This window comes from Sphaerodactylus townsendi, unplaced genomic scaffold, assembly GCF_021028975.2.
Source record: "Sphaerodactylus townsendi isolate TG3544 unplaced genomic scaffold, MPM_Stown_v2.3 scaffold_591, whole genome shotgun sequence".
Classification (NCBI taxonomy): domain Eukaryota; kingdom Metazoa; phylum Chordata; class Lepidosauria; order Squamata; family Sphaerodactylidae; genus Sphaerodactylus; species Sphaerodactylus townsendi.
In genome coordinates this window covers 1-12,917 of record NW_025950794.1, presented here as the reverse complement: position 1 = coordinate 12,917, position 12,917 = coordinate 1, and the positions used below count along the sequence as shown (strand labels likewise).

General features: G+C 47.9%; 1 protein-coding gene across 1 annotated transcript; it reads right to left on the bottom strand.

The window, feature by feature from the left end:
- Positions 1-239: 239 nt before the first annotated feature.
- Positions 240-12,175, bottom strand: LOC125425493 (matrix metalloproteinase-14-like). Its single transcript, XM_048483089.1, has 5 exons — positions 12,002-12,175; positions 10,199-10,337; positions 7,652-7,802; positions 5,037-5,152; positions 240-2,504 (listed from the first exon to the last, which is right to left on the bottom strand). The coding sequence occupies exons 1-5, from the start codon at positions 12,014-12,016 to the stop codon at positions 2,188-2,190; spliced, it is 738 nt and encodes a 245-aa protein (XP_048339046.1). The 5' UTR covers positions 12,017-12,175; the 3' UTR covers positions 240-2,187.
- Positions 12,176-12,917: the final 742 nt, after the last annotated feature.

Sequence of the window (12,917 nt, the reverse complement as noted above, 5' to 3'; positions counted from 1 at the left end):
TAGGTTGCAATTTGGGCACTCGGTCTCGAAAAGGTTCGCCATTACTGGTGTATGAGTTAGGGGAGAACCAGTTAAAACAGTGTATTTCTATACAGATATTCCAAACGTTTTGAGCCGATGAATACTAGCGGGGAGTGACGTACAAAGATCCGCAAACCCCTCAGGGTATTTATTTATCTACTTACCCATAAGCAAAATAAATCACACTTTAAAACAAAATACTACTAAAAAAAGGGGGGGACATTCCAGCATTTATTTTTCTTTTTAAATTCTCTGGTGATTCTTTTTTTAATAACAAAATAGTTCTGAAACAATTTGTGCAGGGGAGAAAAAAAAGGAAAACAGATCTTGGAAAAACTCCCAGAATTTTGATTCCATTTCCACCCAGAAATGGGGTTTTTATTGCTAAATGTTAAAAGGAATAACAGAATTTAATAGCCTGTAGACTCCCAGCAACGTATGTATAGACCCCTCCCAAAGATGGGTTATTTTATTATTAATAGGAAAATAATAACAATAATAATAATAAAAGTGAAACATAAACAATATTAAAAACCCACCCGCAAACACAAATGTATCGTTAAACGCAGTTTAATTCCGTTTGGAGACCATCTGAATACCCAACCCCAGTGTAACCCTCCCGCCCCGCTAAAAAATGGTCTGAACAGGAGACAGAGCCTAAACCCTTTACTCCCGACCTGCAGGATTTTGGGGGTCCAGCTCTAACCCCTATTCTATTTCCCCCCTTACTGTTGATGCACTATTTTTAATTTCTTTTTCTTAAAAAAAAAAGGCATTTCTATAGAATAATTAAAAATTACATATTGAACAGAAAAAAATAAACAAACGTCATTTTCCCCAGGAAAGGAGGATTAAGGCAGTGAGGCAGTTCTTTGGTGCACAACCCATTTTCCCTTTTATTTTATTCCCTTTGCAAATTGCTGTCCCGTTTTTTTTAAAAAAAAAACCTTGTAGGATCCAAAACGGATTAGAAGCAACGATTGTAAACTTTATGCAAGTATAATCAGGCGTCGGAGTAAACAATGATGTGAAGTGACGTGGACCGTGCTGCCAGAATCTGAACCCACTGACCACTGCTCCGTGACTACCTACTCCTCCCGTCAACCAAAACAATTCTTCCTCCCTTTGCCCAGATGTGTCCCAGATGTGTCCCATCAGATGTGTCCCATGCTGGGTACCAAGGGGCCAGCTGTGTTGTGCAGAGATAACTGTTCTTCTTCCCCTACCCCACATCACATCAAGGTGGGCCCTTTAAGATGTCCCGACTCAAGGAGGACAGTCATTTAGGCCACGCCCCACGTTTTAGACTGCACTTATTGTGTTCTGCTCCTTATCGGGTAATCAACATCTGCATTTCTATTGGTCACCCATTGCCCCTCCCTCCTTTTCAAGCCAAGCCCAATGGAATGATACAATTCCTTCTGGAATGCCGAGAATGCTTCATGATTCCCTCCCCCCCGCCCCCAATTGGAATGCTTTACTTCTCTGTCATCAATGTAGCTCCGCCCACTATCGTGCAAAAAACGTGAAACTCCCATCCTCATAGGTGCCCTTTCTTAAAGACACCCCCCATTTATTCAATGAGCCAATGGAAAGTATCCACCCCTAATCGATTCCCAAAAAGAGAATACAAGGGAGGAGGTGGGTGCCGATAGAACTGAGTTTTCAGCCCAATGGTTACTGTGGCAATTAACTCCTGATCCCACCAGGGGCCAGATGTAACCTTTGTGGGAATGTGCCATGCCAGCTTACTCCGTTATACCAGTTGAAGTGTCAAGGTGAAGTCTTTTCTCACGAGGTCAAGGGATGCCCCAGAGGGGAAGGCTACAGTGGGGCTGGAAGAACGAAAACCATCATGGAGGTCCTCTTTGGCCTTACGTTAATGGGCATGCTCAGCACACCCTATGCATGGAGATTGGGGAGTAAATGCAGAAAAAGGAAGGGGCGAAGAGGAGGGGGGGGGACGGAAGACCCAGTAAAGCAGATTTGGAAGGAAAAGATGGCGGGGAAGGGCGGAGGAAAGGAAGGAGGCAGGTGGAGGCCGAGTCGGTAGCAACGGGAAGAAAGAGATCCAAGGACAGTGCGCAGGGAGGAGAGATTTTTGTGGCAAACGGTAGGAGAGAGGAGTGCCCCGCGCCCCTAGCCCCAAGTCGGAGAGCTGCCCTGTCACACCTTGTCCAGCAGGGAGCGCTGGCAGTACAACAACCTCTTGGGCGTGCCGTAACGCTTGAAGACTAGGATGGCCACCGCCAAGGCAAAGATGCTGAGGAGCAGAAGGACCGGCAACACCACCGCGGCCGTGTTCACCGACCCTTCCCCCCCTTCGTCCACTGATATGATGATCACTTCCGTTTCGTCCGGGCGGCCCCCTGAGCTGCACCCCATCCAGTCCCGTAGCACCGACTTGGGGTATCCGGGCTCCACCTTCAACTTCTCGTTGTTGAATTTCCAGTAACGATCCCCCTTGTAAAAGTACGTGAAAGCTGTGTGGGGAGCCGGGTAGACAAAGGAGAAAAAATGAGAGAGAGTTAACAGTCGCCAGGCAAGAAAGGACTTCACAAATAATCCCGGAAGAACGATAATTTTTTTTTTCTCCAAGCGTATCCAGTAGGGTCCCAGCAGGTGACAATTTGGACTGGACAATTTGGGCAGGGTTGCGAACGTCCGCTTTGGAAATTTGAGGATTTTGGGGGTGCAGTTGGGGAGGGTGGGGTTTGGGGAAGGGAAGGACCTCAGCAAAGTATCCTGTCGTCAAATCTACCCTCCAAAGCTGACTTTCTCCAGAGCACAGGTGTCAAACTCACGGCCCTCCATATGCTATGGACTACAGTTCCCATCATCCCACGCCAACATGATGCTGGCAGGGGATGATGGGAACTGTAGTCCATAACATCTGGAGGGTCGCGAGTTTGACACCTATGCTCCAGAGGAACTGGTCTCTGGAACAAGGACAGCAGTTTTAATTCCTGGAGATAGCCAACCGCCACGTGGAGTTTGGCAGTCGTAATGTAACCCTACACTTCTAAATCTCCCCGCAAGCAGAAAAACTAGGATAGCAGGCCAGGATAGGATAGCAAGCGAATGCGCTACATTGTTAACTGCAGGGATTTTTTCCACAAGGGAGAGAATTTGAAAAAAGGCAATCTGCCGGTGGGTTCTATCCTTCTGTTTTCGTAGGCCACAGGGGGGGTGTCTTGTAACACTTTAAAATGGGGATCTTCATTGGGGTGCCCGTAGCTCCTTCTGACACCTTTCGCAGAAGGGAGGGGGCCAGAGGAGGTCTTCAAGCTTAGGGATTCTTTATCTTTTGCATTTCCTGCACTGGGTACGAGGGGGTTGAACTAAGTGACCTCTAAGCCTATGACAGCTCAAGGAATTGAGGTATGTCCTGGTAATCTACCAGGCATTTGTGTATCTGCCTGCATAGGAAATGGCCTATACTTGATTCACGGTTGCATTTATGCATTGCATTTATGCGTTGCATTTATTTGTTTGTTTGTTTGTTTGTTTATGCTCCACTTTTCTCCCTATTTGCGACTCAAAGCAGCTTTACAGCATCATCATTCCCCCTTCCATTTTATTCTCACAACATCTCTGTGAGGTAAGCCAAGCCAAGAGTTGTTTTTTTTTACGAGGCCAAAATCACCCAGCAAGCTTCCATGGTAGAACTGGGCTGCCCATAGACCTATCCACTCTATCCACTACGCCCCACGATTGCTTAATACTGGGCTAACAACGCGTCCTTATCGCTTCTCTCCTCTGGCCAGCAGTGGACTTTCTAGCATCTCAGCCAGGTGAGGTGCTAGATCAGTGGTTCTCAACCTTCCTAATGCCGCGACCCTTTAATACAGTTCCTCATGTTGTGGTGACCTCCAACCCTGACATTTATCCATTTTACAGATTGACAACACTGATGCAGAGAATCTTAGGCGACCCCTGTGAAAGGGTCGTTCGACCCCCAAAGGGGTCCCGACCCACAGGTTAAGAACCACTGTGCTAGACTGATGAAGTCGTTTCCAGCAACACTACCAATCTTTGAGGTGCCATTCCCCCCATATTATTGTAAAGCCATTCCAGGTTCCATGGCATCAAACTGGCTTTCTGGTTTGAGATATGAGAAGTTTCCTTCCTCAGAGCTGCAAAACAGTGATTCATGTCATCAAAGCTCTGTTCCTTCATTCATAATTGCCAGTTGTCATCTTTGAATCATGTTATGAATATGTACTTGCTCACCAGTGACAGTCTGTCCGTAATCAGTGATAATTTATTTCGATGGCTCCAAGGATTATTAATAACCAAAGGGGCTTTTCTAATAGATGAAGGGCAAATCAGACTACATATGGACAGGCAGTGCTGCTGCACAGAGTTAATTATTATTAGGATTATTAGAGTTAATAATAATTATTAGGATTATCAATAAGCAAAGGGCCCCTTTCTAATAGACAGAGGGAGAATTTTACTATATATGGACACCCAGTCCATATATATATATAAGGAGCAGCAGTGGCGTAGTGGTTAAGAGCAGGTGTACTCTAATCTGGAAAACCAGGTTTGATTCCCCACTCTGCCACTTGAGCTGTGGAGGCTTATCTGGTTCACCAGATTAGCTTGTGCACTCCGACACACGCTGGCTGGGTGACTTTGGGCTAGTCAAAGCTCTGCAGAGCTCTCTCAGCCCCACCTACCTCAGATGCTGTTTGTTTTGGGGGGCGGGAGGAGATTGTAAGCCCCTTTCTCCTACAGGAGAGAAAGGGGCGTACGAATTCAACTCTTCTTCTAGATATGGAAAGGACCCTTTGCTGTACAGAGTTAGACCACTGGTCCATATAATTCAATGATTATCAATAGCTCTTCAAAGACAGGGCCTGTTTCTACTAGGGTAATTTTGTCCCAAGAGCAGTGCTTTAATCAACAGCATATATATATCACTGGTCAGCTCTGTGCTAGGGAAATCTTTCCTTTTTTCCCTCTCCCCATAGCTGCCATGTTCCCCCCTCTGTCATTTCCCTTCTTACCTTCATCGCTCCCCATAAATGACCCCCGGGGTGATTCAGGGATCCCTTCCCAGACGTCAATGTTCTTGGGGTAATCAGCATCGACAGACCGGGTCTCCTCATTGAAGCGGTAGTACCTGAGTAATAAACGGGACATGAAGGTAGGTTTTGTTAGATTGTGGAGGTCTGGACAAGCTCAAGGTGAGTTAAACTGGTTCTCTTTGTAGAGATGGCCCACGTGTGATGAGGAAGTCAGTCACCCATTTGCCAAGAACGCCACAGTTTGCCAGGCCCTGTTCAACAGATTCCTCACTAGTGCAGGCCACGGCCACTAACTCAGATGGCTTTTAGAAAGACTACATCTAGATCAGGGGTCGACAACCTTTAACACCCAAAGAGCCATTTAGCAGAGGCGCACCATGGGTAAATGGCGCCCGGAGACAAATTGTCTCCAGGATACCCCCCCAGGCTGTACCCTACCGCCACCCCAGCTCTACCCCCTGATGCCCCCAGGCTCCACCCCCACTGACTTTGACCCCGCCCATGTCACCATGGACATGGGCAAGGTCTAGGGTGCCCACCTCCCCTCCCCCTGCCGGCTGGGCTCCCAGCAGTCTCTTCTGACTGGGGAGGGGAGGAAGGGAGGGAGGGGGAGTCTGGGGGGGTTGAGGGTGCTTGGAGGCAGCAGGAAGTCCTGCTGCCTCATCGTTTTTGCATGCCTCGACTGACACAGATAGGTTGAGGCACGCAAAAACGACGAGGTAGCAGGACTTCCTGGTCACATGGGGGGCCAATTTTGCGCCCCCCACGTGACCAGAAGAGTGGCGCCGGGGGACAAGGGGTATCCCTTGTCCCTAGGTAGATACGCCACTGCCATTTGGACCTGTTTTCCACGGAAAAGAAAACACTTGGAGCCGCAAATACTTTTTGACATTTAAAATGAAGATAACACTGTATATGTTGTTTTTTTACCTTCACATTTTGTATAAACACATCCTCTTCTTTACTGTCTGCCTGCCCCCTCCTTCTCCCTCACTTCACTCCTCCCACCTGTGCTGGTACCTCTTTCAAGGGCATGGTCCCAAAGGGGGGAGGAGGTACTCAGTTTGCTCTCCAACAGGGAGGGATTGAGTGAAGGGAACTCTTCTCTCGCCCCAGGCCCCGTCCCACATTACAGTGCTCCCTACAGTTTTAACGTCCACTCGTTGCTGATCCGCCCTCCGCCTCCCCTTCCAACATCTTGTTCCCCACAAATGTTCCCAAGCAGGTGAGATAGACAGTGACGGCGACGCCCATGATGGCAAGTTGCACTTGGGACATGGTGAGCACACCTCCTTCCCCGCCCCCTCCCTCCCTCCCTCCGGTGTCCTTTCCCCTCCTTCCCAGGTGGAGCCGCAGTACAAGGACGAAAGAGCCACATGCGGCTCTGGAGCCGCAGGTTGCAGACCCCTGATCTAGATTAACAGATGATGGTAATGGAACATCCATGTGCAGAGACAGTATACCTCTGAATAGGTGCTGGGGACCCACAAGAGAAGGCCATCAATTTAATGCATTGCTTTTCAGAGGATCTCCTCCGGCTGCTATTCAGGACTAGACAGAACTTTGGTCTACCCTGCAAGGCAGTTGTCGGGAAGCTCTTAATATAAATATTCCTGTAATATGATTCTAGTCCCATTTACTCTGATGATTTTAGGGGAACATTGCTATCCACAGGACTGAAGCTCAACTATACTTTTTGTCTCTTTGTTTTGTTCAGAACTCTACCCACGATGTGATTTTACCAGTGATTTCAGTTCTACGCACGGTATTTCCGTGTTTTAAAAAAAATTATCAAACTTCCAGCCCATAAAGCTATGATGACAAGCTGGGAAAAAATTCCAAGTAAAATCTCCAAGCCAGAGGGAGAAGTAAGAAGGATCAGGGTGGGCGAATCAGCAGTGGCGTAGGAGGTTAAGAGCTCGTGTATCTAATCTGGAGGAACCGGGTTTGATTCCCAGCTCTGCCGCCTGAGCTGTGGAGGCTTATCTGGGGAATTCAGATTAACCTGTGCACCCCCACACACGCCAGCTGGGTGACCTTGGGCTAGTCACAGCTTCTCGGAGCTCTCTCAGCCCCACCTACCTCACAGGGTGTTTGTTGTGAGGGGGGAAGGGCAAGGAGATTGTAAGCCCTTTTGAGTCTCCTGCAGGAGAGAAAGGGGGGATATAAATCCAAACTCCTCCTCCTCCTCCTCCTCCTCCTCTTCTTCTTCTACTTTATTATTATTATTATTATTATTATTATTATTATTATTATTACTACTACTACTACTACTACTACTACTACTACTACTACTACTACTACTACTACTACTATTATATTAAATGCCGAGCCCGCTCTGTCCCCTAAAAATCATTAAAGCTTTTGAAAATCACACATGAAAAGTATAACTGTTGCTCACTCAGAAGGACACACAGGTCAGCTGATCCCATCTCCCCTTCTATAAAAGAAAACCCCCCTTCCTTTCCACAAGCTAAACATATAACCCTGCCCCCCCCACTCCTGCAAACAGTCCCATTAACTGGTCCACAGCCCACTGAGTTCAGGGCCAAGTAAAAATACCAAGCATAAAGGGGTTATCCTCAATTACTTACTTGTTTCCCCGGAAGAAGTACGTTTTCCCACTTGGAACCCAGAAAAGGGCAGCGTCGATCCGGTCCGTGGGAAGTCCTCTGCCCAGTTCCTTGATATGTTTGGGGTAGCCAGGATCCAAAGAGGCCTCGTTGAAAACCCAGAACTTGTCACCTGTAAGGAGACAGGTGATATAGCAGTGATGGCGAACCTTTTCGAGGCCGAGTGCCCAAACTGCAACCCAAGACCCACTTATTTATCGCAAAGTGCCAACACGGCAATTTAACCTGAATACTGAGGTTTTAGTTTAGAAAAAACGGTTGGCTCCGAGGCGTGCGTTACTCGGGAGTAAGCTTGGTGGTAGTCGGTGGCTTTGCTTTGAAGAGTGTAACTCTTCCAATGGGTGACTCACGACCCTAGGAGGGTTTACTCAGAAGCAAGTCCCATTGCCAGCAACCGAGCTTACTCCCAGGTAAAGGATCGCGCTTTAATTCTTTGCATGAAAATCAGTGGGGTTTAACAGCGCTTAACAGGGTTACCTACACTGCTTCCCCAAAACAAGGTCTTAGGTTTAATGTTAATAATTGAGCCCAGCAGCCCAGACCAGCCTAGATGTGTGGGGGGTGGGGGGGTGACTGTGCGCGTGCTCACAGAGAGGGCTCTGAGTGCCACCTCTGGCACCCGTGCCATAGGTTCGCCACCACTGTGATATAGTTTCCCACAATGCTGGTTAAAACCCTGAGCCTGGTCCTGTCTGGAGATGCACCTGTCTACGCCCTGCCTCGGTTTACACTGAACTCTACATCAGAGCTGGGGCAGCTACCAAAAAGAAGAGTCATCTGTTTGTAGGAGTCCAAAAATGGCTGAGGTCTGATTCACACATGCGAGAAAACAAGCCGGCAAGGCCCAGCGCAGTCCCGAGAGAGCGTAGAAGAGCGAGTCACTTCAAGCTGCAAGCGGTAGAGTCCAATCTCTCAAGCTCCTTTGCATTTTGGAAAAGCCTCCTCGAAACTAGAAATCTAGCACGGCAGGAGGGAACAGCGCCGAGCCCTCTCTGGGCTTGTGGTGCTGGCTTTCTGTTTGCGAGGAGGTTTTTCGCAAAACGCCATTCTCCGCTTGCTTGCCGAGGTTCATTCTACTGCAGCGTTCCCGGCGTGTCTCGACACAGCCGGAGACGCCTCCACGCCCCGCACCGCCCCCCCCTCGGCCTCCTTTTCCCTGCATCTCTCCTGCAAGAGAAAAGGACGGGTGGGGAAAAGTCAAGAGGGTGTAAAATCTCCAGTGGGATCTTGTGTTTGCTGAAAGTTCTGCCTCTCTTTCTCTCTCTCTCTCTCTCTCTCTCTCTCTCTCTCTCTCTCGTGTGTGTGCGTGTGTGTGTGTGTGAAGTTCACAAAAGCCAGGGGAAAGGCAGGCTGGGCAAATCAGACAGTACAGCGAAGGATCTCCGGCTGATCCCTCCGCAAATACTCCAGCGCTCGGGCAGCTGTTCCGACTTGTTTTGCCAGAGGAAGACAAAAAGCCAAGCCACAAATTAGGCTCAGCCTCCTTGTCAATTTCGGCTGGAGACAAGATGACTGGCTGGCGGGCACTCTGCAACACGCGTGATTCACAGAGCTGAAACGAAGGCGTCTTGAGACGGCTCCTCTCCCGGTAATCGCAACGGTCCCCGGAGGAATAAAGTGGGTTAAAAGAGGGCATTCGTCCTCCAGAGATAATCCAAGGAAGGTTTTACAACAGGGGCCACAAGCAGCCCTTGAGAGGGTTTATCAGGCCCGCGAGCCAACTGAGGCAACCCGTCCTCATTCCAAATGTGGCCTGGTGAGTCTGCTGACCAGTCCAGGCACCCACTCCGCCCTTGATGCGGGTTCCCCAGTCAAGGTAGGCCCCCCTCCCCCCCATGCTGATCTGGGCTAGTGAGGCCCACTGTGGACTTGACAGCCAAGACAGCTACACACAGACACAGAGGCCCCTTCTGCACACGCAGAATAATGCACTTTCAAAGCACTTTGCAGTTGTGCGGAATAGCAAAATCCACTTGCAAACAATTAAGAACATAAGAACATAAGAACTAGCCTGCTGGATCAGACCAGAGTCCATCTAGTCCAGCTCTCTGCTACTCGCAGTGGCCCACCAGGTGCCATTGGGAGCTCACGTGCAGGATGTGAAAGCAATGGCCTCCTGCTGCTGCTGCTGCTCCTGAGCACCTGGTCTGCTAAGGCATTTGCCATCTGAGATCAAGGAGGATCAAGATGGGTAGCCATAGATCGACTTCTCCTCCATAAATCTGTCCAAGCCCTTTTTAAAGCTATCCAGGTTAGTGGCCAATTGTGAAAGTGGATTGCAAGTGCATTTATTCTGCATGTGTGGAAAGGGGCCAGACACATAGCCAGTGTTGATCTGGCCTGGTGAGCCTCCTGGGGGTTTGAGAACCGAGGCATCCCTCCCGCCCTCGCCCTCCCTCCTCCCCACATGTCAACCAAGTGACATCAATGTCCTATCAGGCCCTCATAACAAATGAGTTCGACGCCCTAGCTTTCCAAAATGAAACTGTCTGCGTAAATCCCATTTACCTTTAAAGAACACAAATTTCCCATCCTTCCTTTCATAAGCTGTGTTGATTGTTGAGGGGAGGCCGACCCAGAACTGGCCAATGGGCAGAGGATACCCCTCCATCACACGGTTGTTCCGGACCCGCCAAAACCATTTGTCCTGGAAAAGGAAAATTGGAAGGACGGAACTGGCGTTAAGTGATGCAAAGTGATAAAAACAAAACAAAATACAGGAAGCATTATTATTATGGTAGATTTCACAGCTGCCAGATCTTTAGCTGGTTGTTGGCCTGCATTACAATTCGAGCCCCACCCAGAGGCCTAGGAAGTTGTAATGTGTCGGTGTAGTATTCGTGCGGATCCCAGCAGGGCTGCCTTCTGAGTTTGACAGATGTTAATTTTGTCAATTCGAAGATGTTTCAAGTGCTGCCCTAGTGTTTCTGGGATGGCACCCAGCGTGCCGATTACCATTGGGACGACCTCAGCTGGTTTGTGTCATAGACGCTGAAACTCTATTATTATTATTATTATTATTATTATTATTATTATTATTATTATTATTATTATTATTATTTATTGTTGTTGTTGTTGTTGTTGTTGTTGTTGTTGTTGTTGTTGTTGTAGATTTCACAGCTGCCAGATCTTTAGCTGGTTGTTGGCCTTCATTACAATTCGAGCTTCACCCAGAAGCCTAGGAAGTTGTATTGTATTGGCGTAGTATTCGTGCGGGATGATGATGATGATGATGATGATGATGATGATGATGATGATGATGTTCAATATCACAGCTGCTAGTTCTTTAGCTGGTTGTTGGCCTTTCAATTTGAGCCGCACCCAGAGGCCTAGGACATTGTAATGGATCGGTGTAGTATTCAAGTGGATCTCAGCCAAGCTGCCTTCTGAATCTGACAGATGTTGATTTTGTCGATTGAAATATGTTTCAAGTGCCGCCCTAGTGTTTTTGGAATGGCACCCAGGGTTGTTGTGGTCAATAAACAATTCAATAGGAGCAATAGAAAACAATAGATATGTGACAAACACAACATGGATAAAATCCGGGAGGAAGGACCCCCAGGCCAGGTACCCAAGGGGCACGCTGACGTCACAGGTGCTATTTTCTGTAGAGACGCCCCTGGTGTGGGGACTCAGACAGGTCATTCCACCATGTAGGGAGTAAAATAAGCATACAGTTTGACAACCTGACTTCATTGGCAAAACTTCACCAAAACCAACAGCAAAGAAAAAACCGTGCAGATTAATATAATTGGATTGGCTGGACATAGACCAAACACAATACTGGTGAAGAACCTGCCCCGTCTTTTTCATCTGTGTCAAATTGTAACCTCTTTGGGGCAGAGCATTTTCTTTTTGTACACCACAAAGCTCCATGCGTGTCAATGGTATTATATAAATCAATAACTGTTACTGTGAATAATATATAACTGGACATGGAACAATCTGGGCTGACAGTTCACTTTTAAAAGTGTCCTCACGGCATGGAAGATAAGCGAGCGCTACCCGATTAAAATCTCAGTGGGAGAGTGATGTAAGCAGGAATCAATGGCCCGGAGGACCGGCAGCACAATTTGTGCCCATAATCATGTCCAACGGAAGCAAACTAAATTATGCAATGCTAGCAGATTTGCAAAAACTTCCAAAATTTGCACATTTTATACCAGCTGCCAAATCCAGCTTTCTGTTTCTCTTTCTCTCTTTTTGCAGCACAGAGCTGAGCAAAAAGGTACTAAAGTGACTCCGAGGCAGGACAGACGCCCCCCTCACCCGATATCTCCCCTACACTCGGCCTCTCCCGCAAAGCCTCACCTTGAAGACAAACATCTCTCCCCGTAGCACACCGATAGTGTCAAATTTTCCATCGCAGATGTTGGGACCAAACGGAGGATTGTGAGGGGGCCGGTCTGGGACACTGGGCTTCAAAGTAGTGCGGGGGAACGCTGGAGGTTTACTAGGTGAGTCGCTTTCAGTTCCTGGAAAGGACAGAAAGGTTTACTCTTAAGCGCTTCTGAAATAGGGTAGAGCAAAGAAGAGAAAGAGAGAGAAATACACAACAGAAGATATGAGTAGTTAGGATGAGACCTAGCTGCTGGAGCGCTTTTAGTTTGGAGTAAATTAGGGCCATTAGTGGTACATAAGGGACCCACTGAAATTATTTCTAAAAGCTACTAATTGCAATAGATAAAAAGGAACATTAGAATGTTGTGGGTTTTCCGGGTAGTCGGGTCATGTTCCAGCGGTATTTTCTCCTGACGTTTCGCCTGCCACAGATGCAGGCAAAAAATCAGGAGAAAATACCACTGGAACACGGCCATACAACCTGGAAAACCCACAACATCCTAGTGCAGTGATGGCGAACCTTTTCAAGACCGAGTGCCCAAATTGCAACCCAAAACCCACTTATTTATCGCAAAGTGCCAACACAGCAATTTAACCTGAATACTGAGGTTTTAGTTTAGAAAAACAGTTGGCCCCGAGGCGTGCGTTACTTGCGAGTAAGCTTGGTGGCAGTCGGTGGCTTTGCTTTGAAGCAACCGTGCAACTCTTCCAACGGATGAATCATGACCCTAGGAGGGTTTACTCAGAAGCAAGCCCCATTGACAGCAACCGAGCTTACTCCCAGGTAAAGGATAGCGTTTTAGTTCTTCGCAGAAAAATCAGTGGGGTTTAACAGCGCATAACAGGGTTACCTACACTGCTTCCCCAAAACTAGGTCTTAGGTTTA

Coding starts and splice junctions, on each gene's coding strand:
- LOC125425493 (XM_048483089.1), bottom strand. Junction 7,803..10,198: donor GAAATTTGTGTTCTTTAAAG/GTAAATGGGATT, acceptor GTCTCCTTACAG/GTGACAAGTTCTGGGTTTTC. Junction 5,153..7,651: donor TACTTCTTCCGGGGAAACAA/GTAAGTAATTGA, acceptor TTTATTACTCAG/GTACTACCGCTTCAATGAGG.